Below are 26,986 nucleotides of genomic sequence, written 5' to 3' on the forward strand. Positions count from 1 at the left end.
CCTGGGGGGTATTCCAAGTACATGGTTTTGTGACAAACCTGGGTAAGTTAACTCAGAGTACAAGTGGTAAACCTCCTACAACAAGAGCCCTATGGCATTGGCAATGGAGAATGAAGCCATATTTAGGAGGTTTACCAAATACTCTGAATTAACTTACCCAGGGTTGCCACTAAACCACGTACTTGGAATACCCCCCTGGTGTGTTTTGTTTGGTCCTGTATATATAATGTGTGTTGTTTTGAAAAGCATCTGCTAATGAATGTAAATATAAACATAAACATAAACAAATGCGACTTCCTGCACAATCGCTGACTGCACCTTTAAGCTCAGTGCCATTTTGTGCCGATCTAAGTCATTTAGCATTACAGCCCAGTAGAGGTTTGTTATTTGGTTAAAGATTCCAGATTCCAGGTTGCAGAACAGCTTAAAAGGTATACAGTGAGCTCATAAAGTTAAAAAAATAAATAAACAGAGCAATGAAGAAGGAAATATGTCAGTGATGTCATTCAATATGTATATAAGATGTATATGATGACCCTTTCAAGAGAGTTCCATTATCAGCATCATAGTTGGCCCCACAAGGCTTCTGTTTTAACATTCCATATATTATCTTAATGCAGAGGAAGTAGATTGGGAACCAAATAGAACGTTCAAGCATTGTTTTTGTTTTTATTGTTGAAAGGGTCTATAACCAGAGTAGAAATTGTGCGTAACGGTTTGGTGGGCAGGTGGCTGGGCATGTGTAAGTAGGGTTTTGCAGGATCCAGTGGAAAGACTGCAGCAGCATCCCAGAGGAGCTAGAGGGGAAGAAAACAAACAATGTGAGTGAGGTTAGTGAAGTGAGTGAATGAACCTACGGGTAGGTCACCTTGTATCCGTATGGATAAAAACAGGTTAGGAGATGAGGAATAATATTAACACACCCATAAGCACTTGCATGCAAAGATCCTATATGAGAGAGAACAAGGTTAGTAAAGAAAATATCAGTCATAAACAAAAAAAGATTTTACGTGCATATCTTAATGTCTGTACAATGTGCTGCATAAACATATACTATGGCTTGCCATCATAGACTTGCCATACGTTATCCAAGGTAAGGGGGTGGGGGAGTTGGTGGGATACAGGGTATGTGGGTTCAAATGCGTAACTTTTGCTAAATACTAATTGTTATTGTTTGTCAGGCACAACAAATCAGCTCTTGGAGAGGGCCATTCAATGCTTTAAAGCATGATATTGGAGCCAACAGCCTGGAGAAAGGGTTCAAGTGTCACTGTCTGTCATAAATGCCAACAAGTGTAAATATCCCTGTCACTCCTACCCTTGCGCTTATCATTTTAGACAGCTAAATCAGGGGAACGCTGAGAAACCACACTAGTCTTCATTCTATCACAGAACAAAGCAGAACAAACACTCTGTGTGGTTTAGAATATTTTGTCATTGACAGTGATGACGCATTTTAGTCTACTCTTACACAATGAATAACATACCAACAGAATAGATAGCCTGGAGAAAAATGTCTCCACACTTGAGTGACCTGATAAGTCATGTCATGCTTGCCTGCAAATAAGTCAGGACAGACAGGCTAATTGTTTAGGATTATTTATTTTAAAATAAATAGTTATATTTGACTGTATTAAAGTTTGCTTTGCTTTGGCAACTCACAATAGGCATCTGCAAGAACAAACTTTCTGTTTCAAGCGGTTCCCAAAATAAGAGGGCCAAATGTCCTTGAGAGGGATTCGGGGCACTTCGAGGCCAAATAAGAGGAAGATGCAGGCTACCTTATTTCTTGATGGCGTGACGTGGGGATATCAAAATAGATAAGATGTTAACCAAATTCTAATCAATATAGGCCCATAACTAGGGCTTTCTTTTCAGATTCAGAAAACTTTCCGTGTTGATCTTCAGCACATCTGCATCATTGCTATGTGACCCAGTGGATTCCTTCCACCTGCCACCGACACAGTGGAGCACTCCACACCTGACACATTTTCTTTCCAAAAATCGTCTCGGATTCCGCTCCGTTCATTTTTCACACCACTGTAGAGGGAAGAGGGTTTTTATGGTGTGTCTGACAGACACCATTTATATTTCCGGCGAGTTTGTTTTATCAGGGGCAGCCGGCGATCAGCTTCTAGTCACTTCCTAGTGCTGCGGTGAGACGGGTGACGTCAGTTCGCTGTTCTTGCAGATGAGAACGTGCCCGTCCGTCGAGAGGAGAAGCAGCGAACACGCTCGCGCATAGAACCGTAGCCGATTCAGACAGGGCACAGTGGCGCCGGTACTTTGCTCATAGACGCTTAAAATAACACTTAACCGCCGATGCAAAGGCTCGGCGAGTAGGCGGCTAGGCTGGCTTCACCCGACACCACGAGAGCAACCGGGACACGCCGGTGACCGGAGCTGTCCGGTACCTGCGTGCATGCGGACATGTCCTCAGCAATTACGAACGATGAGTATCAGCGGTGGGTGCCCACTCATGTGCAGGTGACAGTGCTTCGGGCCCGTGGATTGCGCGCGAAGGGCAAGCATGGCACCAACGACGCCTATGTTATCATTCAGGTGGGCAAGGAAAAGTACTCCACGTGTGTTATGGAGAAGACCATGAATCCGGAGTGGGGAGAGGAATGCACGTTTGAGCTCCAGCCGGGGGTGCTCGAGCCAGGCGGACGCGACGTCTGTCCTCCCGGGAGCTGCGATCTCACTCTCACGGCCATGCACCGGGCGCTCATCGGTCTGGATGTCTTTCTCGGGCAAGCAGTAATTCCTCTGGATAAGGCTTTCCAGGATCGAATATCCATGAAAAAAGAGTAGGTTTACCTTTGGAAATAGCTCCCTCTCCGCTTTTATTTGTTTATGTCTAGGCCTAACTTGTTAATTAATTATTTAAGAGTTTTGATTGTCGGTTACGTGTGCAGACTGCCTGTGTACTCCGGGCATAATGCGGTAGTTTGGAACTTTAACATGGGTGTTTTCTGTGACAGTGTTCTGGTTCAGTCGGTTTGGGCTACCGCTTTTAATCGTGCTCCCGAGGCCTTACGGTGGATGATATGGAAGCTTGCGGAGAGTGCTGCATTCCGTTTCTCTGCAGTCACGCCCTCCCTCGTTCCACACCGCGATCACTCGCTTGCAGCTGGGGGCGCGAGGTCGATTATGACAAGGCAGAGGTGCACCTGCGGAACTCTCCGTCATTGAACTAAAAATGAGACGTGTTTATGCTGCCGACTACTTTCGGCTGCGGCCCTGTAAAAAGGTGTGTTGTTCGCAGTGTGGACCAGTCCAGTGAATACTGCGTCTGTGTCTAACGGGACACCAGCAAAGCAGAGTCAGCATTTGGGTTATGTAATATGAACGGTCAAGACTGAACCCAGATTCACTTACATCCAAGGGTGGGGAATAGGCCACCCTACCAAACCCTAACGTTAGCAGTCAGAGAAACACAACACAACCCAGAATAACTTAGTAGCACACATCCATACAAATACAGGGCTTTCCTACTACAAGGAAGGAACTAGCTAGAGTGTATAGCCTACCTGCTTGTCATGTGTAGGACTAGTTAGCTAGACATTTTGTTTCAGCCTTTGGTGAAACCTAACAGTGGATATTAGGTTATGTAGCCTACTGTAGGTAAGAGGGCACTGTAAGTACAGCATTGTAAATGGAAGCCTGACTACTGAACATGCATTTTCTGCTCATCCAAGTCAGTTGGCCTTCAGCTGTTCATTAGTTGATGGGCAAGAGGTCTGTTTTGAGCACACTGTATTTCAGCAACCTCTTTAAAAGATTTAACCATATGAGGATGATCTTGTGTTGGACCCACACTTCCTGCCAAAGGTCCACCAAACAGGAAGTGTAAATACCACTGAGAAGAAAATAAGGTCAGATTTGGACAGCTGACTCGTGTGGTTTTGGTCTAGGTGCTATTACGAGAGGCCTGGATGATGGCCTGGACAGGCATCTGACTGGGCTTATGACCACAGGCATTGTTGGAGTTGTTAAAGGACAAGATTGGTTTTCAGTACATGTTGACTTAACCGCACAGACTTGTCACCTGCCTGTCTTTATCTGTTGATCTCCCTGTCTCGTTCTCTCTCACACTCTCAGCCGACAGTCTTGCTCTTTTTCTTTCTTTTTTACTTTCTTTCTTTCTCTCTGTCTGTCTCTTGTTCTCTCACACATGCCTGCACACTCTCACTTGACACAGTTCTCTCTCTTTCTGTATCTCTCTTTCTTTCTCTCTCTCTCTCACATACACACACGCATATACACACACACACACACACACACACACAGAGGGGAAAGAGCGGGCTATATGTTCCCCTTTTGACCAGATGGCCTGTGCCAGGACTAGGGTGCAGCTGGCACCTGAGTCCTCATGCCAACCTTTAGTGTGCCAGGAACAGGGTGCCAGTTGATGGAGGGCATCAGATGATTCTCAGCATTGCTGATGTGTGTGATGTTAGTGTGTGTGTGGTAGGCAATGGAGAGATAGATAGATAGAGAGAGAGAAAGAAAGAAGAGAGTGAGAACTTGTTAGAGAAATAGGTGGGTTTACTGTAATGATGAGCAGATATTTGGAAACATCCACTATGTCGGGTGTGTGTGTGTGTGTACAAACGAGGAGAGAGGTATATTGTGAGCAAGAGATATACTAGTGGGTGTTCAGGTCTGTGTGATATTTCAGTAACACATTTTGCACTCCAAGGTTGGCAGACTTACAATGTTGACCTTTGGGGTTTTCTCACTTTGGTTATTTCCCCTCCTCTGGTTGTTTTCCCTCCTCTGGTTGTTTTCCCTCCTCTCTCCATCTCTGTATCTTCTTCACCTCCGTGTTGATCCACTTCGTATTGCTGAGTCATGCTCTGCAGGTCACAGGTCGCATTCTGATGCAAAAGAAGAATGATATAAGAAGGTGAGGAAAAACTCAACAGTGGATGACCAACGATGAAGAAGACATTAGAGTAAAGAAATGGACTCAAAAGACACAGTTTGCATCTCCTATTACTGTCAATGACCAAAGCATGCCCCTCATTTCGTAATTAAAAATATTCTGGCACATGGCATAATGGTGAGACCATTAACACTTAGAGACCACCGTAGGTTACTCTCCATTCACTAAGCGCAGTAAATGGCCACAGATTGATGTGAAGTCTGTATTTGTTTGGTAGTGGTTGACCATGACTAATCACAGGGCTTAAAGTGTTCAGGCGTGAGCTGATATGCCTAAGATTTGAAAATAGGCAATGAGATTACAGTATATATGTCTTCCTCATAAATGTCTGATAACTTCAGGGCCAGGCACAGATATTTCTATTGCTTTAAGCCCATATTATGATCAGAATTCAATGACCGGGTGAACTCTAGTCAACAGCTCCTCACTGTCTTATGTTTAATATTGCATTTTTGCTGGTCACTACATTTGATTGGATTTTGAAAAAGATAGCTAGTCATAGCTAATGGCGCAGGGCTGTGTTTGATACAGGGGGAGAAGATGGAGAGGTTTGTGATTAGAAGGGCAGTGCTTGAAGATCTTTGCTGTGAGGGACATTTTCATTCCAAGGGGAGAGGCAGGCTCATGTAGAGGGCAATCTACTTGAGAAATGAGAGAGAGACTGACAGGTTAGAAAAAAAAGACATAGAGGGAGGGGGTGGGTGTCTTTGCAAATGCTCTGTGTCACACAGCGTTGAATACTCCACAGCTTAGAGTGAAGGTTGGACGTGGAGGGGAGAGAGAGAGAGATGTTTGGTTGAGGTTGATGGCTGGTAGATGCTGCAGGTGCACATTGTATTTCAGGCATTACAAAAGTGAATTTCTGTGTAAATGCTCTGGGCTCTCTCTCTCACTCACACACACGCATGCATACATACATACATACATACATACATACATACATACATACACACACACACACACACACACACACACACACACACACACACACACACACACACACACACACACACACACACAGGACTGGATAGCTTGAAGGAATGTCTGTGATTTCCTGTTTGAAAGATGGAGTTGATTGTGGAGCCTTTGATATGCTGCCTGAAAGATGTTAGATATGGGGATGTTTGTTTGTCTTAATAGCATGAATGAGGGAATGTGTGTGTGTGTGTGTGTGAGAACATAACCATTACATGTGTGTGTTCTTGAGTGTTTGTTGGCATGCATGTAATGTCTTGCTTTCATTTCCCCTCATCTTCTGTCTTTTTCTCTTTCTCTTTCTCTCTCTCTCTCTCTCTCTCTCTCTCTCTCCAGTTAAATGAGGGACTGAAGGCCTGTAGAAAGTTTTCTTTGTGGTCTGTGACAGAGAGGTAATAGGGGCCGTGCGTGTATGAGTACGTCCGCACCTACGCAACGCTACGGTGTGGAAGTTGTTTGTGCCCACTCAGCCAAAATTCCTGTCATCTACGCTTGCATATCTGATCGCTCTCCACCCCATCTCCTTAACATCCCTCAACTTTCTTCCCTTTGTAAAGGGTCATTTGTTGTGGGGTAAATGGAGGTGACTTTATCTCTGCTAAGGTCAAATCTGTAAGTCTGCTGTTGGGAGGCTGAGGGGTTGAGTTTATGCCTTTGACAGGTGGCTGCAGTCGAAGCAGCTGAATTTTACCGTTTGCAATCCTACTGTGCTTCACATAACTGCATTGAAAAGGACGGTGTATACTAAGAGGATTTTCAGACTAGAGATCTGAAGTGTGTGTGTGTGTGTGTGTGTGTGTGTGTGTGTAAAAGGCCTCAGGTTTCCAAGCTTGGTTTTTATGTGTTGGAAAGGGAGTGAGCATTTTGGAGCAGAGCCAGCATTAAGGGAAGTCATATTCCCAATGACGGCTTGCAAAAACCCTCTTGTGTTTGTTAATGTTAACTCGACTGTTTTTGTTTTATTTTTTAATCTATTTTGGGAATGTAATCCCATTATATTTGGTTAGGATAAATCAATTGCGTGTGTTTTTAAAAGGAGTGTTCACTCCAGGATTTTTTGCTCCCATGGTAACAAGACACAATATCCAAGGGAAGGTTTTTCAGGGGAGGGGGGGGGGGGGGGTTTGCTGGGCCTTTGTTTCAGCAAAAGTGCTGCAGGTGTGGGTCTACAAATAGTGGACTTTGCATGAAAGTAAAAAAAAAATGGGTCAGAGACTCTCTCTCTCTCTCTCTCTCTCTGTTCACAATAGCTGAGCCTACACTTTATTTTGAAGTGAAATAAGACCTCTTGTTTTCCTCCCCCGTTTTCCGTTCTTAGCAGCGTTGTGTGTTTGTGGGTTGAAGGAATATGCAAGAATGCGTAAACAACATTCAACACATAACTTGCTCTCCTTTTTTAAAGAATTGTGGACACAAAGGCATTTAGAAATTAAATACAGCAGGGTCATTGTGTGTGTGTGTGTGTGTGTGTGTGTACTGTACATGCTTGAGGGCACAATGAGTCTGGTTGGTCAGGTTTGAACCACACTATGAATGTCTTGTATCCTGAGGGGTTGTGTACCCTTCTTAACTCTGACACTATAAGGTGTCCATTACTGGCTTTAACTCGTGAGAATGTGATTTAGCGATGCTAACGTACGTACAAAACACAGCTAAAGGAATGCAAAGGTAATTGGAAGGGTGGAAGTGAGGAGGAGAGGTGAGGACGTGTGTGAGGAAATAAAGGGTGAAGGATGACGGAAAGTACAGATCAAAGAAGTCTCTAAACTATTTTGTCACTTCCCCTTTTAAAATGGTGAGAGTGAGAATGCTTTAATAGTCACAGTGAGTGACAGATGGCATACATCTGTCACTCATAGGACATTATTAATGCACCAAGTCTTCTTTTGTATTCCACTTTTAAGTCACTTATTCATTCAAATTAGACAAATGAAACCATGTAATGGCTTCTGTCCACTGGTCTCCACATGTTCGTGGTTTTCACAGACCGAGGATCTTTTTATCTAAGGACATTCAACGTTGGGTTCGGGAATCGAACCTGCGCTTGCTGTTTGTCAGGTCGGAAAGATATTGCCGCTCCACTTCACCCCCCCCCCAAATTCTACATCTGAAGCATACTCAAAAAAGGTTTGAGTATGCTTCAGATGTAGAATTTGTGATATGTACTTACAAGTGTGTGTGTGTGTGTGTGTGTGTGAGCACATACGGGGCGCATGTGTGACCGTAAGTTTGTGTTGTTAGCAGAAAAGAATAACTGTGGTGTGAACAATGAAGTAGATTATCAGGTTTGTCTGTGTAGATTATCTGTGTGTGTCTGTGATTATGTCTGTGTTTAGAGCGTCAGACAGCTTCCTGGTAGTGTCTACTGGTGGTGAATTCATTATCTGTTTTTTTAGGGTGTGTGTTAAGAGTGCTAAGTTAAGAAACATTTCTTTAAGAAGGCCCTGCAGGAAAGTCTGGATGAAGATGAATAAACCTAAAAATGTTATGCAGTGTTTTTAATTCTTGTTTTCCCTTTCCCTGACCACAAGTTGTGTTTCCCATTCCTGGCGCAGCTAAGCCTGTTCCCGACAACAGTACTTTCTTTCAGTCATTGTGTTGTAACCAACCCTAAGCCTTTTATTTTCTGAAGAGTGGCGGTGCGCACACACACACACACACACACACACACACACAAATCCCACTGACACTTCGGATAATCTGCAGCTCTTGCATACTTCTGAATTTAGAGCATTAATCTGCATTTTCCATTTTAATCTTGATACTTTAAAAAGTAATCATGTTTAGCCACTTCCTCACTCTCTCTCACTTCTCTCGCTCTCTCTCTTTCTTTCTCATGATAGGTTTTCTCACACTCTCACATTCTCACTTAGATGTTGTCACACAGGGTGTTGGCTTCCCTGGCCTGTGTTGCTTAGTGGAGTATAATGTTATCTTCAAGTTCGTGTATCAGGTTTCATATTAGAAGATATCTCTGATATCTCTTAACAGGAATATAGGGCCCACCTTGGGTGTGGGATGGAATGCCAATTTATGTTACACTTGAGGGAATACACACTATGCACAGTTGGATGTAGACCTTATAGTATGAGTTTATTATCCTATAAAAAACGTTTAAGTTTACAAGGAAGGCTTAAGATAACATATAGATCGTAAGTAATTTATATATTATAACTATATGCTAGCTGTAGCCATCATGATAACTGTTTTACAGAGTTAATCAAGGCAATTAGAAAAGCAGTGCTCTGGCAGTGCACTATTTGCCTTGGCCATGTGTAATCAGTGGTCAGCTTTATTGCCATGGCAACTCCTATAGCCACTACTGCATACTAATACCAATATTTTGTTCGTTTATGGGAAATGAAGAAATGTTACTTCCTCTACATAAGTGTCACAATGTGCAGTTAGGTCAAGAACACATGGTTGCAGTCACTGTGGTGTCTATTTCGCATGCTGTGTGTGTTCACCTCAGGTGTAAAATAGAAGACTTACAACAGTGAGCACAACAACCAACCTGTGTTGAGCATAAGACCTCATACTGCTTGCACAATGAAATGCAGACTGAAGGCGCATGAAGGAGCATAAAGCATATGCAGTAAGCATATGGAATACAAAAGGAAAGCCCAGTGTTCCTGCTAGACCTGCTATCGTATGGTGTTCGGTTGCAGCCCTATTATAATCCTGCTGATCAAGCTAATGATCCCTCTGAGGAGCACGTGGATGTTAGAGGCTGCAGCACCAGATCAGGCCTGCAAGGAAAACCTGCTGCAGAAAACGTGCACAGGAGGGGGATGATGGGAAGTCCTCCTGACTCCTGCTTAGAGTCCGCCTGCATCATAAGGTTTCTCTTGTAGAAGAGTAATGCCAGAGATGCTTCAGAACAGCAGATGAACGGTCTCTGGTAGGGCATAATGGACACAAGGAATGTTCTTTCATGTACGCAACTTCCTACTTTGTTAGATATCTCAATGACGCGTATACCTGTAAGCATTATGAACCTGTAAGTCACTCCCTTTATTCAAGTTATAGGTTGATCATTTGACATGCAGCTCATCATCAATGCACTAATTCACTGCAGACAGTTAATTTCCTTCCTGTTTTATTGTTGGAGAAGAATATACTACTAAGAATAGGACTGGCCATTGTATTATTATTTTATTATTCTGTTGCTCCCCTGTACCACGAGAATATTAGAAGCTGAAGGTGGCAACAACAACCTACTGGAAGTATGTGCGTTGATATTTCCAGCATAAGGCGGTGTCCTAATTCGTCCCTGTGTCTCGCGCTCTCGTCTTCCGTCCTGCACAGATGGCACCGTCTGCACTCCAAGACTGGCAAGAAGGAGAAGGAGCGAGGGGAGGTGCAGGTGTCCGTGCAGTTCACGCGGCACAACATGACGGCCAGCATGTACGACCTGTCCATGAAGGACAAGCCCCACTCGGCCTTCGGCAAGCTCAAGGAGCGCATCCGCGGCACGAAGCACCTCGGCGACGAGGACTCGGCCTCCGCCATCATCCCCGGGGGCTACGGGGTGCTGGCCAGGATGCGGGGCCGGTTGCCGAGCGACGGCGGCGGGGAGGAGTACTACGAGGACGACGAGGGCGGCGAGGCGCGGCGGAGCAAGATGAGGAACTTCTTCCTGCGGGGCCGCCTGCGCAAGTCGTCGGACACGCGCTCCAGCACGTCGCTCGGCTCGGAGAGCAGCGAGTCGTCGTCGCGCGGCGGGAGCCTGAGCCCCACTGCCGGGATCAGCGTCGTCGTGTCGGACCTGTCCAACTCGCCCAGCAACAGCAGCAACCTCACAGCGGACAACAGCCCAGGTTACACGCAACACACACACACACACACACACACACTTCCAATTCACAGCAACCTCACTGCAGACAACAGCCCAGGTTGCGCACACACACACACACACACACACACACACACACACACACACACACACACACACACATACACATACACACACACACACACACTTCCAACTCACAGCAATCTTACAGCGGACAACAACCCAGGTTACACGCAACACACTGCAATATTGCAGGTTTTACACAAACATAGTCATCAGTGTTTCCCACAGAATTAAATTCTATTTGTGGTGGTAGGTTTGCAGAATTAACTTGAATGCAACCGTTTTTAGCAAATTAGCGCAGCGTGCTTATGATGCTAACCAGATTTAAGCACAATTTAGTACAACCTGGAAAATCATTGTGTGGTGGTCAGTGTTGATATTGTGGTGGGCCGCCACAAATAAGTGAATGTACTGTATGGGAAACACTGGTCATCTTATACATACAGACACACACCAACATGAATAGCACACACTCTAACTGTATACAGTATCCACCTTTTTACTTTAGCTGAAGAGCTATGCTTGTTGAGTTCTATTCTAATGTTATTTTTTTCCCTCCATTTTTATCTCTCTGTCTCAGACCACACAGTCGCCCCCTCACCCCAAGTCTCCCCACACAAGCGTATCTATGACGACGAAGTGTGTGAGATCTCCATCCCCGTACCCCAGTCTTTCACGTACGACAGCCTGATCACCGAAATGGTGTCCTCTACTCCGTCATCCACCGCCGTGGCCAACGGTCATCCAGTCAAGCATGCCCCAGCTCCCCACACCCCCAAACCGAAACCTCAGCCTGCGGCCCCCTCCAAGCAGGGGGGCGAGCCGGCCGCCCCCAAAGCCTTGTCCCTGTCCCCTGCTCTTGGTTCCCGGCAGAAGGCCTCGGCCATGTCGCTGTCCCTCCAGAATCTCTCGGTGTCGCACCGCGCGGAGGAACCACACCCGGGGCCCGGGGACGGCCGCCGCTGGTCGCTGGACAGAGCCGGGGAGGAGGAGCGGGCCGCCATTTCAGCGGCGATCGAGAACGCCGGGAAGCTGGAGGAGGAGGAGAGGAGGGCGGCCCAGTTCAAGAAGGAAGCCACCCCGGCAGTCACTGCGGCCGACGGCGAGGTCAAGAAGCAGAAGTGGGGTCTCTTTTCTCATGGGAGGAGCGAATCGACAGGCAAGGTGGCGACCGCGGGCAAGGGCGACACAGCTTCGGCCCCTTCGGAAGGGAAGCATAAAGGATGGTTTGGCTCGAAGGACTCTCACAACAAGCCCAGGTGAGGGTTACTCTGAAAGCCACATGACACTTTTGCATGTCTCATGAAAATCAGGGTATGGCAGCTACTCACTTCAGCACTAACTTCTACTGGCCAAAAATGTATTTTTGGTGACTGACTTTAAAGTGGTGCAGTAAATGTAGTGATAACTGTTGCTACATTGTCAACATGACTAATAACACTACTTCTTTCCACACAGTGGAATGGTGCTATGGTGGTAAGTTTTCTCTCATGAAAGACGGTCGTTGCATTTCAGAAACCTTTTGACAACAAACCATGAGTTCCTGACTACATGCTTTATGGTCATTCCTTGGTCAAGATTTAGGCCAGTGTCACAGACAAAGTTGAACCTCCATAGTGGCTGACACAAGAAAAAACAAGACCTAGATCTTGTGTAGACCTGATGTAATGCTGTGTTGAGTTCAGTATTCATTAGAGATGCCACAACTGGCTCCTACTCAAATTTGCATTTTGGTCATATTTGTATAGCAGGCCATTTGTATGCAGGCCATAGCTTCCCCATCTTTATAGTAATGTTGTTGTTTTTTTGCATAATTGAAGTCACTTTGTGTGTGTCTCGGTGTCGTAGAGTGTGGCTAGGAGTTTTATTGTAGTAGCTGAAGTTAATTATTACCGGTAATATAGAGCATAGTAGCACTAGATGAAAGTCTTTAGCATGCTAACTGCTCTAGCATGATTCCTCTCTAGATTGGGTGAGACTGAGAGTTAACTTCAGCTTGCTAGCTGCTCAGTGAGGACTCTTCTCTGATGCAGTGGCATTAGCCGGTTAGCATTGAGTCCAGCCTCCTTGCTGTGGGTCCTCGGTTGGTATGCCAGCTGCTAGCGTACTCTGGGTTCAGGATCTGGTTACAGCAGCATCTGCATTGCAGAGGGGGTGTTGCCCCAGAGAGCTGAAATACTGTTTGTAAAGTCTTGACATCTTATGGTTTCTCTTTCCACACTCTTTCTCTCATCTTCTCTCTTTCACTCCCTCCCTCTCTCTCTTTCTCTCCCTCCCTCTCTCTCTTTCTTTCTCTCTCTCTCTTTGTGAGTGGCTCTTATGATTCTGCCTCATGTTTACTGGATCATTTTTCACAGGAACACAGCATCAGTAGTACTAGTAATAGGTAGGGGCTTCCCAGGGAAAACTTGCAGGCACAAATCATTTGTCTGTGTGTGTGTGTGTCAGGCTAGCAGTGAACTAAACCACATTTGGCCAATTCTATGTTACATAACCCCAACACTAAATCATGTACTTCACCTGGATGATCAATAATAGGCCACTGTTATGTTCTGACGCGAGTTGACTTTTGACTAATTCGGGTACACAAATGCTTTGTCATTTTGTCATTGTAGGTGTGTATGCTGGTTATTATGTGGTAAACACTCTCTCTCTATTATGGGGAAATCACCTTGTGCATACGCGGGCCTGCATGACTGAGAAGCCCGTGGGTGTGGTCGAGTGTGGGTGTGCGCACCCGTGAGAAGGCCTTAGGGGAATCTTAAAAATAGGTGCCAAGGGATGTCACACTCTCCGCTCTGTCGCTCTGGTGTTAAAAGACATGGGCATGCACGTCAGTGAGGTCCCATGTACTGGTATTTGAGAATTAATGCACTGGGTCTATCCTCTGTCCTCTCCCTCTACTGTGTGTGTGTGTGTGTTTGTACGTTTGCTCAATTAGTGTCTTTGTGTTATGTCTGTATGCTGTTTAACATGGCAGTAGCAAAAATGTGAAGTGATTATGTCTACATTTCTCAGAGAACACGTAGACCTGAATGAGGCTTTTGATGAAGGCCGTACTGTTAATTTATTTAGCTGTACATTTTATTATACTGTATGGACATTGTGTTATCTGCTCTGACAGAAGATTGGTTTGTGAACTTGGGAGCTGAGAGGATATGGTACTTAGTCATAGACACGTAGATCAATCTCTTTATTAGTGCACAAGGGGGTTTCCAGTCTGTTTACCATAAACTGGGCAAGTACCAGTTTAGCTGAAAAGAAGTTGGTATTCAATATAGGTTTGATAAACAAAACTTTGAAACACTTTGACAGCGGATTCTTTAGTATTGAATCTCTTCTGAATGATGGAAAATAATAGCTTCAGATTCAGTTGTTGCTGATATGTTTTAAGGTGCAGTGTAGCATTGAGTATTCTTTATAAAAATATAATATAATTTTTATAAAAATCTTTATAAAAATAATATATAAAAATAAAACCAACACCAGTGACTTGCTATGTACTTTACATGCTAGCAAAACATTGACAATTACATTTTTGTTGCACCATACAAGCATGCAGTGTGTTGTTTTGTTGGATGTTTGTTTGTAGTGGTATGGATTAGTGTGTGCTAAGATGGAGCTGTTTTATGAGCACTGCATACCACTGGGCTGGAAATAGAGCCCCTAGTTTCATCAGGAAATGAGACAGGATGCCGACTTCTCTCTATTCGGTTGAACTCGAAGTGTGAATGGCCATTGTCTTTAGAAACTACCTTAACCTTTTAACTATTAATGTATAATTTGATTGATGAATGTTAATATCAAGAGCACTTACTAATGCTTGAACCTCACACTTTGAACTAATGTTCATTTAATTTGCTTAAAGGAACCGTATGTAAGAAATGTAATTCAATTAATCATAAAATGGCCCTGATTTGTCACTAGACATTAGGAAATCATGCTAATTTCAAATACTTATATCACTGACAACAGTAGTCCGGCCAGGATATCGTCATTTAAAAAAGTGAAGTTGCAGCCCTCAACTGATGTTGCTGTTTACATATTTGTGTTTTAGCCTGATCCGCCACCCTCCACCTATCTAGTAATCACAAAGTCAGTAGTGTTTCGGCATCTGGGTTGCCAGCTCTGCTCTAGTTACCACATATGCGGTGTACACCGCTCTACAGTATTTTGAAAGTGATTGTAGTACCAGTTTTGGCCAAAATCCTACATGCGGTTCCTTTAACTAAATTAAATTAATACTATTCTAACATTTACTATTTTTTCAGTGGCTCAGCTTTACTGATTTTCTATCAGCTCAATTTTATTATCATTTGTCAAATGGACTGTTAATATTATAAATGCCATTAATGTCTGTGTGAAGTCCCGAAAACCAAAAATAAATTCAGAGTGTTTCGAGTTTGTCACACCATATAAAAAGGTGTCATTAATCACCCAGATAAATATACAGTTTATTTGTATAATATATTACTACGGTATATTAAATTAGGACTCAGAATCATGAGGAAAATGGCAGTCTTATCAGGTCTCAAATGCTGTGGGCAGGCCCACTGACTGTGCACAATTCACGCCCCAATCAGGGCTAAGGTGTGGTCCTTTTCAGTTGTCCTACCACATATTATTCCAACCATTCCCTAAACCAGTTCTCTAAACAGCACACAACGAGTCCTCCATAGAAATGTATGTGGTTAGTTCGTAACTATTTAGTTCGCTGTCTACATATATCCTACCCCTTCCTGTAATGTAAGTATCGCATTTTTGTCTTTTTTTAGCCTCTTTTTAGTTTTATCTAAATAGTATTTTATCTAAATAGTGATAGTTATCGTTCAATTCATAACTGATTTGCCTGCTGTACTTTTTATGTAAATATGACCTCTCTTACATATGCCTCCCTATTTATTTGAATTGGACAATAACTAACTGCCCAAAGCCATTACCAAGATGGCCACTGAATGGGGGGGACTTGCCTATAAGGACTTTGTTATAATTAGCACAGCTCTCAGCCAGAAAGCTGACCTAATTAGTGAAGACACCTGCACGAAATTTAAAACATTGGTTTACAGGATCTTTACGATCCTGGCATCCAGGGAAGATACATCTACTGTAGGATCTGAAGCCATGGCAAACACTCCAGACAGACAGGCACGAACATTAACCTTTTATGTTGTGGCCTAACTCGCTCACAGAGGTGAAAAACTCATAGCCCTGTTTTTGTTTTGTTAACTGAAAAGCTTTATAAAACTTGATCGCAAAGGAACCCTTCATCAGGATGTCCTTTATTGTAGTTTTTTTCTTCTTTTGTGAGTCTAGTGTAGTTGTTGTTGTATTGTGTGAGTGGAGTCTCTAACATCAGGGATTTGTCTGTGTGTGTCTTGTTTGTCTTTTGTTTGTTTGTTTGTGTGTGTGTGTTCCTTTCCAGCTGTTTGGTGTCTCAGGGTGATCCTGGCTCCAACACAACCCCCAACCAATCACCTTTCAGCCCCCTTGATCTTCCTCAGCTTGCACCCCCTTGTCACACTAACCCCTTCACTGCTCCACCACCTCTCTCAAACGCCAATCCTTTCCTTTCTCTCCTTCAGCAAAACCCTTTCTTTCAGGAGATATACGTTGATGCTGCACTAACCCCTAAAATGTCTGCTTTTACCTATTCCTCCAGCCCTGTACCTTCCAATTTGCTCTCTGGGTCTTCCCGCCTCCTCGAATCCCATGTCACAGAAGAGGCCCCTCCAGGAGACGTTAATGGAATGGCCCGTCTACCTCAGGGAGTGACTGACGTAGCAAACGAAGGAGTGCATTTTAACCCGTTTGTTTCTGACATGGATGGGACCCAGGCATGGAAGTCTGGGGACCCATCTCAGACACCCGAGTTTCCTGACCCCTCAATACAAACAAACCCCCCAAACATGGAAATGGACACTAATTTTACTGCTCTGACTAACACTAACACACTTAACACTCAGGACCTCTTACAGCTAAGCCCTAATGAATCGCAGAGCTCTTTACCTGAGAATTTGAGTATGGAGTTCACTAGGATGCACAACTTAGCCTGCCCTTATCCAGGACTGTTACTGCACCAGATGGACACTCCGAGCCGCTCCGAAACATCCCTGAATGAGACCTCCCACGGCCAAATGCCTCTTGGCAGTGTCTCAAATTCACAGCTGGCTGGCTCTACCACCACCTGGGTAAGACTAGCAGGCCAGTCTGTGGAAATGTCTGGAACTGCTGAAGGAGTTGCCTCTCAGTCTACAGAGCTGGAGTCAGCCGTTTCACCTCTCGAGATTGATGTTAACGGGAGAGAGGCTGACCTTGGAGCGGTGCTCTCTCCAAGTGCTGGTGCTGAAGTGACGGAGATGATGCTCGCTCCCTCCAAGGAGCCACGGGTGTCTGCATACAGGGAGATGAGCTCAGATGACACACTGGAAGCCTCCACTATCGTGTCTTACTCTCCGGGACGGGAGTTGGACCTTCCTGCTGGTGACCCTTTGCCAATCGGTCTTGAGAGCTCACATCAGGAGCCCAGAGAGGAGCAAGACAAAGAAAAGGACAAAAAAGAAACGGGTGACTTAGAAGTGAAGGAACCTACTGTAGATGCGGCTGATGTGGTGGTCTTAACTGACTCGGACACTGCAACAAAACAGGGAGTTGACTCCAGGGTAGTGAGTGAGTGTGCGGGTTTTGGCTGGGAGAGTGTGGAGCCCTCTGTGGGGAGTTCAGTACAGACGTCGAACAGAACAGGCCCTGAAAGTGTATCCTCAGGCAACCATATTTTGGATCATTCCCTCGAGGCCGAGAGCCCTTTTTCCGGCTCGCTCATCTGCATCATGGCCTCCTCGCCTGGCGAAGGCCTTATCTCCTCAGAGTCACGCTTCGCCGATGACTCAGCTGTACTGAGTCCCACAAGAGTTTTACAGGACATGTCCCCAGACGACAAGCATTTACCTACCAGCCTTCGTACAGGCGAGCTAGAGACACTACATCATAAGGTCTTGGAGAGCCCTGTCAGCCTTCTGCCCTCTGCTAGCCTTAGCTCAAATGATAATGCTAACAGCACTGTTAACCCATTTGTTAGCGCTGATTCAGATGCATATGTTAGCCCGCTTGTGAGCATGGGCCCTGATGATGCCCATATTACTAGCAATCCCTTTTTCAGCCTAGCCACTGACAGTGTTTGTGCTTCTAGCCACAATAGTAGCATTAGCCCCAATAAAGATCTGCTGCTCGCTCCTCAGTCAACTCGGTTTCTCGGTAGCCTCCTCTATGAAAGTGCTGAATCTGAGTGTTACCACACCTGCAGTTCGCATCAGCGTCATCGGTCTCTTTGTTCACAGCGTTCACTGCCATTAATAACAGCAAAGGACCCTATGCAACAGCTGATAGCATTTTATGATCTCGCTGTGAATACCCAGCCCTTACAAGACCCCTGTCAAAACACTAGGCAAATACATGACCCCAAAGTAGATGATGTGTCCCAGTTTAACCTCTCGCCCTTGTCTGCACTAGCTAGTGACCTCCAAATGAAATCAACAGTGCACAGAGATGTGAGCTCTCCTCTCTCTTTGCCAACAAATGGCATTACACAAGAAGCCATTCCAAATCAAAATTCATCACTATTGATACAGAGGGGCAATTTTGTAGAGAACTTTGTGGCAAAAGAAGACCCCTTACCTGACGTTCTTTGGATGAGTAATCTGAAAGACAAGGCTATGTCAGAACAGTGGTCTTCACCACCACCTATGTTGGCGTGTGATCGAACTGCTGAATCCATGCCAAATTATGAATTCACAGAGGGAGTGGTGCCCAATTTTGACGTGACCCAGAAAGACATGCCAAAGTCTGTCCTATTGCAAGAGGTGCCAGCAACCAAAGATATTGAGATTAATCCTTTTGTTGATGGTAAAGTTGACATTTTTCCAAGAGATTCAGTCTCTAGATCTCCTTTTACAACGGAAAGTGAAGTTCAGGACTTGAGTAAATTCCCTGTTGATTGGGCCGAATTGAAGTGGGCAGCAGTGGGTAGCACTGGGGTAAAAAAGGAAGTGATGTCTGAAGCAGGGGCCTCCCTTTTGAATGAGACTTGGGCATCTGCTCCATCTTGGTTGACCCCGGTGACTTCTGAGGACCAAAATGACCGTAACACCCTCCCATGGGTCGTATTTGACCAATCACTACATGGCCTGAGCGGAGGTGTGTCTGATGGAACCCTCCCTTCTTCGTCCATATCTCAGGATTTGGTCGTCACACACTTACACCCTCAGTGCCCTCAAACAGACACACAAGCTAGTCTTAAAAGTAGTCAGGAGCAACTTGACCTCTTCGGAAGCACTGTAGACCCTTTTCATGGGTTTCCTGGAATCACAGACCCCTTTAATGGTGACCCCTTCCATTCAGTAGCATCTGTCTTTGATAGCAGTCAGCCAAAGCCATACAAAATGGACTCCGCAAAACGTGCGGCAAAAGCAATGCCAACCGTGAAGACGGCCCCCAAACTGTCCCTCAGACCTGAGCTACAGCTACTATCACCTCTTGCTTCCTCTACTCCTGCCGCAGACCCCTTTCCCTTGTCTTTTCCTGCCGGCCCCTCTGCTCTGGCGATCCCATCATGTCCTTCCCCCATTTCCAGTGATTTGATGAGTGCCTCACAAGCAGCCTTTCCCCAGGAGCATCAACAGGCATCCAATCAGATCGCCAGGTGAGGCTGCATGGTAGTGTGTTAATGGTGTGGAGGACGACACCGCTGGTTTCTCGCAGAATGCCACACGGGGGGGGACCGCTTTCGCACATGCACTTTTCCCATGAGCTCTGTGAAAGCTTTTGGACGGCAAAGCCACCTCCTTCACTTTCTTACTGTTGCGGTGTCCCAGTGGGACACTGAGTGAATATGCCTGTACTCTTAGGTTGGCTCCTGTAACATTTGGGAACACTTTGGGTGATTATTTTTGAAGAGAGGTTCAGGGGTTCATGTATTGGGTGCATGTGGTTTCTCTAGATGGTTCTATAATGTCTTTGCTTTGTGGGTGAGGCTTCCTCATTCCGCTGAATGTGCTCCTTTATATAAGAGACTTGCTGATGTGGTCTGGTGTGAGTTTGGGATCCTTTCTTTCTGTAAAATACTTCCCTCTCCATTCTCTCTTGTCGTTCTCACACACACACACACACACACGGTCAGTCATACACGCACACACACAGATGTATCTTAATGTGCAGTCAGTCACACACTTGTACATATACAGATCAGTGTGTGCATGGGTGCATAAACTTCCTCTATCGCTCTCTCTCTTTCTCTCTCACTCACTCACTCGCTCACACACACACACACTCTCTCTCTCACACACACACTATGTGTTGGTGACTGGAGGGGAACAGGAGGCTCGACCCAATTAGCAGGTGAAATCAGGACTGAAGAGATAATTATTACCCCCCCTCCTTTCCCTCTCCTGGGTGTCCCACCAACTGGGCCCTACACACAGCAACTATGAGCTCTGTGGGAGTAGGTGTGTGTGTGTGTGTGTGTGTCAAAGGTAGGTACATGAGAAAATTTGTGTTTTTAGGGTTACGCAGTATCCTGCTACACCCTGTGTCAGCATAATCCTTACGGATGAGAGTTTGAAATTAAAACGGGTCATGATCAATACTTTATCTTTGTTATTTATTCTCTCATTTCTGTTTCTTTCTTTTTCTCTCTTTCTTTCTCTCTCTCTCTCTCTCTCTCTCTCTCTCTCTCTCTCTCTCACACACACACAATCCTCTTTCTCTATCGATTTTACTTGATGTGTATCTGTTTGTCTCTCATCTCTGACTGTGACTGACTGACTGTTTGTGTCGCTCTCTTTCTCGCTTTGCTAGTCCACACCCTGTGAAGCCACTGACTCCACCAGGAGAAGAGAAGAAGTCTGAAAGTCGCTCAGTGCTTGAGAAGCTCAAGTCCACCATCAATCCAGGCCGCAGTCAGTCAGAAACCGACAAGAAGGTATTCTTTAAAAGAAGGCCGTTATTTATTCCTCCTTTATTTTCCAAACTTTTTATATACATTTTGTAAAGCATTCTTTTAAAGACTTAAAAGACATTTGAAAGATTAAACATGCAAATTGGGGCAGCCATGGCCTACTGGTTAGCGCTTCGGACTTGGAACCGGGGGGTTGCCGGTTTGAACCCCGACCAGTAGGCACGGCTGAAGTGCCCTTGAGCAAGGCACCTAACCCCTCACTGCTCCCCGAGCGCCGCTGTTGTTGCAGGCAGCTCACTGCACCGGGATTAGTGTGTGCTTCACCTCACTGTGTGTTCACTGTGTGCTGAGTGTGTTGTTACTAATTCACGGATTGGGATAAATGCAGAGACCAAATTTCCTTCACGGGATCAAAAGAGTATGGGTAAGGCTATTTGCACCCCTGGTACAATTAGCAGTGAATGCTATTTGTACCCTGGTGCAATAAGAAGTGAATTCTATTCGTACCCATGGTGCACACAGGAATGTGTCCTATTAGTACCCGTCTGGTACAAATATCAGTGTATGCTATTCGTACCCCGGTGCACACAGCAATGTGTCCTATTAGTATCCCGTCTGGTACAAATATCAATGTATGCTATTCGTATCCCGGTGCACACAGCAATGTGTCCTATTAGTACCCCGTCTGGTACAAATATCAATGTATGCTATTCGTACCCCGGTGCACACAGCAATGTGTTCTATTAGTACCTCGTCTGGTACAAATATTAGCAAGCAACATGTTTTTTGTTGTTGTTGTTACATAACAGAGTGTGAATAGCTCAGCTGTGTAATAGACACTCTGAATAAGGTATGCTGTTTGCATCAATGTACAGTTAGAAGTGGATGCTATTCGTACCCTGGTGTTTATAGTACTGCATGCTATTTACACCCTGGTGCATGAACTAGCTAATTGTTGCAATGAAAACTTCCGTTTGAGAACCGATTTCTTGTTCAAATTGCGCGCCTTCTCTCCAGAGACGTTGGTACACATGCACACTCACTCTGCCAAAACGTATCACACGGGAATCGAACCCCGGTCTCCCGGAGTTGAGGTTTGCAGGCAAACTAATAGTTTACAGGCCTGAACGTCATATTCACGAAATGTCTGTTAGCTAGCAAACTAACGGTTGTATGTGTTCACTGAACAAAGATTATGAAAATAAAACACAACTTTTCCATCTCAAATTTGATTTGAACAGATATTAGTGCTGAAACCGTTCAGAATTCTTCACTTTCTGCTGACGAAAAAACGAATGTCGGCCATGTTTTTTGGGCACGCGAGCAACATGTTTTTGTTGTTATGTAACAGGGTGTGAATAGCCCAGTTGTGTGGCCAAGGCTATTCGTAACAGGGGTACGAATAGACACTCCGAAAGAGTATATATACACTATACTTACTACTTAATAGTTGATATTCTGTTGATGTTCTTGAGAGGATTTGTCATTTTCTCTCGTCATCTGTCACTCAGACTCTGGTGGTGGAAGGGGGCGGCTCCTACTACCACCTGAACCACAGTGAGCTGGTCTCACTGCTGCTTCAGAGGGAGGTGGACCTTCAGCGAGAGCGGGCCGAGTTTGAACGGCGGGGGGCGTTGCTGGAGAAGCGTGAGGCGGAGCTCCGCAAGAACAAGCTGATGATTCGCGACTTGGAGGACTACATCGACAGGCTGCTCGTCCGCATCATGGCCGAGAAACCCACGCTGCTTCAGGTCAGCCGTACCAAACTCAAATGAGAGGAGGGATGAGAAAAACAAAAATCACCCCTCCAAGCTAAGGACAAGTGAACTCCCACCCCAGTGTAGCCTGATGTCTGCCTGATGAAGCGTTCATCTGAATCTCCTGCGAAATCCTCAGCAGATCCCTGGATAAATAGCATCTGCTGCACCGCTCCAAAAAAGTTGGCTGCATTTGCATAGAGCTCTGCCCTACTCCCCTACTCCCCCCACCCCTCCCCCCAAGTGTTTGCTGACTTCCTCACATCAATGGGCACAGCCGTGAGGTTACCGAGTTAGCATGCTTATGTATACCCCAAAAACACATACATACTCACCTGTGTTCAGTGACAGGGAGGTGGTGGTGGGTTCTCAGGTAACAGGCGATGTATGTGTGAGTGGAGAGGGTATTGGTGTGCCTGTCCCTTCATGCACTCTGATTGGGGCAAACTGTGTCTCAGCCTGACTTTGATTAGAGCATCTCTGCCCCTCCCTTGTGCTGATTGGACTGTCTAAATCTCCATAGGGCGGCCTCGCCCACAGCTGTAAACCAAATCCAGGGCCACTCACACACGTGCACTGTCTTTAAACACACACACAAACACAAACACAAATCAAACATGAACCAGGCAATGGGGGTGGAGTGTTCTCTGACGTCTTAAAATGTCCAATTTTTATTTTGAAGCTGTCATGTTGCCAAGGCATCTGTCATTGCAAAAGCTTTGCTCTGCTGCTCTAACACCGCTGACCCTGAACTGAGTAAAGAGGAAGGCGTTAAGGGAAAAATCTGTACTGAGTACAGCATAGAGAAAAGGGGATAGGATTAGTGTGTGTGTGTGTGTGTGTGTGTGTGTGGTGTGTGAGGGAGAATGAATGCACACGAATAAGATTGCCAAATAAATGAATAAAGAATAATATTGCATTCATTGATTGCTGCTCTCGCACGCTTTAAGCAAAGGAAAAATCTAACCTGCTGGCACTTAAGACCCCTGCACGCACTCGTGCATCTGCATCCACATCCTCTCTCTCTCTCTCTCTCTCTCTCTCTCTCTCTCTCTCTCTCATATTCTTTCTCTCTCTCTCTCTCTTCCCCCCCCTCTCATCTCCCCTCCTTTCCCTCAATGCTTATTTGGGCTGATTGGACTCTCAGCTGTAGCGCCCTCTGCTGTCCATCTGCTTGTCTGTCACTCCCACCCAGCATGCTGACTCTGGCTCGGATCTGGCTGTGATCTGGCCCCGACCCGGCAGCACCAGTGTGTGCAGGGTCGGATCTGGCCCTGGAGTCGCCCGCCATGGCTGGGGGATGGAGGGAAGGGGGGGGGGGGGGGGTCGGCGGAGAATCACGCCTCTGTAAAGAAAATGCCAATTGCTGCCTTACTGTACTTGTACCGTTCGTTTCTCAGTCCACCACTCGATCAGCACGGTAGAGATAACTCCGAATCGGCTGAAATTTGGGACGAGGCTCACACCCCAAAAGCCTGTCCCTGTGACTGTTAAAGATTAACAAGCATACGCTCGTGGAAGGGGGGAGAGAGGGGGGGCAGATACAGCCTTAGAAAAGATAAGAGGGAGGAGAACATCACAAACTAAGAGGTGGATGACCGAGAAATACCAAATAAATGATTTATTCTTAAAGAAAGACTTAAGTCGATTATTTGCGCGTAGTGCAGTGTGGGGACTTTTAAGTCGTTCACCTCGAAATTATTCTTAAATGCAGTCACTGTTGCAGTGTACAGATGATACTGTGTTTTATTTCTAATGTTACTCCATGCTTCTCTGAATACTAGTCTGATGTTAGCTGGTAGAGCTGTGTGGTAGAGGTCCGCTGTATTGTCTCACCTCACTGCAGAGATGAGCAGGCCCAGGCCGAGATCTGATTTGACGGCTAACTTGGTGTCACCGTGGACAGCCAATCAGTCACAAGCTGATCTTCCCAAGACATTAGTGAACAATAGATGTTGTGAGTGAGAGTCTCTTCCTTAAGTTATTTTCTTGAGGTACTCTTGGCTGAGAATATATGGGGCCTGTTCAAAAAAAAGCTTTGTCAAGTCATCACAATGTGGCTGACAGTTAGTGGTGTAGTTGTCTCTCACTGGCCGCCTGCTCTGTAGTGTTGCTTGTGAACGTGCCCTCACCGAAGGGCCAAACACTCGCTGAGGCAGAGCTTTGGAAGCTAGACTTCCTGTAGCAAACACCTACTTCCTATTTGCACAGGTCCACCACTCAGCTAGAAAATTCAGTCTTATGCGTCTCAGTAATCATTTAATATGTATTACATGTGAACTAGCACTAACACAAGTAATAAATAAATAATACCGTCTTCCCTTTTCAAATGTTTTTTAGTTTCACTGATTGTGTTGGTTATCTGATTGTAGTGTGTGGCCCGTGGATTGTTCAGGTTTAAGATAGAGAAAAGTTTACAGCTTTTAATAATAATATAATAATTCATTCTCATCTGAGTTTATATATTTAATAAAAACACTTCTGTTCTGTTCTGTTCTGTTCACTTCTGTTCTGTGTTTTGAATTTTTTTTCCATTTCCATTTTGGTATTTTAATGAATTGAGAGACTGCGCTAGCCTTGGTGAAAGGATCCCATTGTGATTTGGATCCTGAGTTTTTGGTGATTCAGAAATGGGCGTCAATTGGATGCACCTAGACGGACCTGCAGCGTAAATTCAAATTTCAAACGGGTCCGTCTGGGGTTCACCCCGGCTAAGAATGTACAGGAGGTTCTGATCATTTAACATGTTAAACTTAATTAAATATATTTTGGGAATTGTTTTCAGATTGTTGTTTAGTTCCTTTGTTTTGCACATATTGTCTATGGATTGCAGAGATATTGCTTATTTCTACATTAATAAATACCACTGGGAAAGAAAGCAAGATTTTTTTGCAGGTGCCGAATTATAGTAAAATGAAGCTAATATTCATTTTGCAAGTAATATGCAAAGAAAGTTATAGTTGTATACAGTAAGAAAGTATGTTTTGATCTAATTGTCAAGGTTCTCCCCAGGGGAACAAAAATGTACTGTATGGGAACAAGGTTCCATCTGTGATGTTATCTGAATGTTTTGGTGAGTTGAATATTTCTCACAATGAGCACATTTTCTTTTGAAATTGTGTAAGATTAAAGGGTTTATGGGTAACTAACCAGTGTTTCACAAGGCGTGTGGTTGATGCGGTTCTTTTGTATTTCATCAGAACGCACAAAAGCAAAATTCAGTAATACATGATCTCTTACGTCGGTATGTACTTAAGCCATTCTTCAGGCTGAAACAAAAAATAATCATATGGCCAAACCTAGCTCTCCTCTAACACTCTATACCTCTTCTTTTTCTATCGTTTCTCTCTTTTCTTCTCTCGCATCGCTCATCATGTCTTTCTACTTCTCTCCATTGCCTCTCCTGTGCCCTCTGGTCTTCTAACCTCTTTAGGCCTGTTGTTGACATGCTCACTTTCTAGGATGTCTGTATGCACATGAACAGTATAAAATGGAGAGTGACGACAACGGCGAGGGAAATGCTGTGACTTGTTGGATGTAGCTTCTATCTGCCTTTCTAGTAGAATGTATAGCTCTTTTGGTTGTGCAGTGTACTCCTCCATCTCACTGGAGGCTGAACGGGTTTTGTGTGTGCAAGCACACACACACCACAGATTCACACCTACAGTCAAACACAAAATGAGTCTGCTGACTGACCAGTTGTTTTGGCAGATGTGTCAAACTTTGATTTGTGTCAATGATATGAGCACTTGGTCTGCCATGTACACATATTTAATAAAAAAAATGGCTAAAATTATTTTCTATTGTACTTTCCTTTTTGCTTTGCTTGTATGTACTGTAAAGATAGTTTTAACTGTCTGCACAATGGTTTTAAATCATCTTGGTTCTCCAAAAAAGGCTACATTTTAAAGCAAATCTGTATGTATGAGAGAAACTTAGGGTAAAATGAAAGTAGAGTTCACATGCATAGTTCTTAAATATGAAATTAATTTCCTCTGTAGCTTTCTCATTACGTCTAAGGCAAAAATCCTATTTGAGATTGTCTTTGATTAAATGAAGTGAATTACGTGCTCTACTCTCATTCTACTGTGGTCAATAAAGCCTGCCCTTTCGCCAATAATGTGTGTTTGAGTGACCACCTTCATATACACAGGAAAGTATCAGGCTTGAGTCCTTTAACTGGTTACTGTGTGTTTGCTCACCTCATCACTGTTTCAGATGCCTGTTTTTAATCTACTTTAAATCACTTTTGTGTTTTATTTTAGTTTGGGCATTTTGAAACGTTATAATTACTTAATTAATCGAGCCCGCTCAGAGCTGGAGATGTCTGTGGTGTCGTGGAATTTATTTTAAAATGTCTGAATCGGACAACAGATATGCTCAATCCTGCACAGAGAATTCCTGTATAGGAAACAAACACTATTGGCTACATTTGGCAGTGGAGTCTGTTGATGTTTTAGGTCAAAGACTGTGTGTGCTGATCTGTTTGAATGCAC

At 44.7% G+C, this 26,986-nt stretch overlaps 1 protein-coding gene across 6 annotated transcripts; it reads left to right on the forward strand.

Annotated features, from left to right (window-relative positions):
- The first annotated feature begins 740 nt into the window (after positions 1 to 740).
- Positions 741 to 26,284, forward strand: rab11fip5a (RAB11 family interacting protein 5a (class I)). 6 transcript variants are annotated; one of them, XM_042072379.1, is made up of 6 exons: positions 741 to 821; positions 10,235 to 10,746; positions 11,365 to 12,043; positions 16,207 to 19,479; positions 20,634 to 20,757; positions 22,245 to 26,284. In XM_042072379.1, exons 2-6 carry the CDS (start codon positions 10,320 to 10,322, stop codon positions 22,506 to 22,508), a joined length of 4,767 nt encoding a protein of 1,588 aa, XP_041928313.1. In that variant the 5' UTR covers positions 741 to 821; positions 10,235 to 10,319; the 3' UTR covers positions 22,509 to 26,284. The 6 variants fall into 6 exon arrangements, with proteins under 6 accessions (XP_041928313.1, XP_041928310.1, XP_041928311.1 ...); XM_042072376.1 differs by lacking the exon at positions 741 to 821 and adding an exon at positions 2,138 to 2,810; XM_042072377.1 differs by lacking the exon at positions 741 to 821 and adding an exon at positions 2,138 to 2,810 and having other exon boundaries at positions 16,444 to 19,479.
- The last annotated feature ends 702 nt before the right edge of the window (positions 26,285 to 26,986 follow it).

This window comes from Alosa sapidissima, chromosome 19 (genome assembly GCF_018492685.1).
Source record: "Alosa sapidissima isolate fAloSap1 chromosome 19, fAloSap1.pri, whole genome shotgun sequence".
Lineage (NCBI taxonomy): Eukaryota > Metazoa > Chordata > Actinopteri > Clupeiformes > Clupeidae > Alosa > Alosa sapidissima.

Excerpts from the sequence above, each read along its gene's own strand:
- rab11fip5a (XM_042072376.1), top strand. The coding sequence starts at position 2,431 with ATGTCCTCAGCAATTACGAACGATGAGTATCAGCGGTGGGTGCCCACT. Across the intron at positions 12,044-16,206 it reads GACTCTCACAACAAGCCCAG|CTGTTTGGTGTCTCAGGGTG; the intron begins GTGAGGGTTACT and ends GTTCCTTTCCAG. Across the intron at positions 20,758-22,244 it reads AGTCAGAAACCGACAAGAAG|ACTCTGGTGGTGGAAGGGGG; the intron begins GTATTCTTTAAA and ends TCTGTCACTCAG.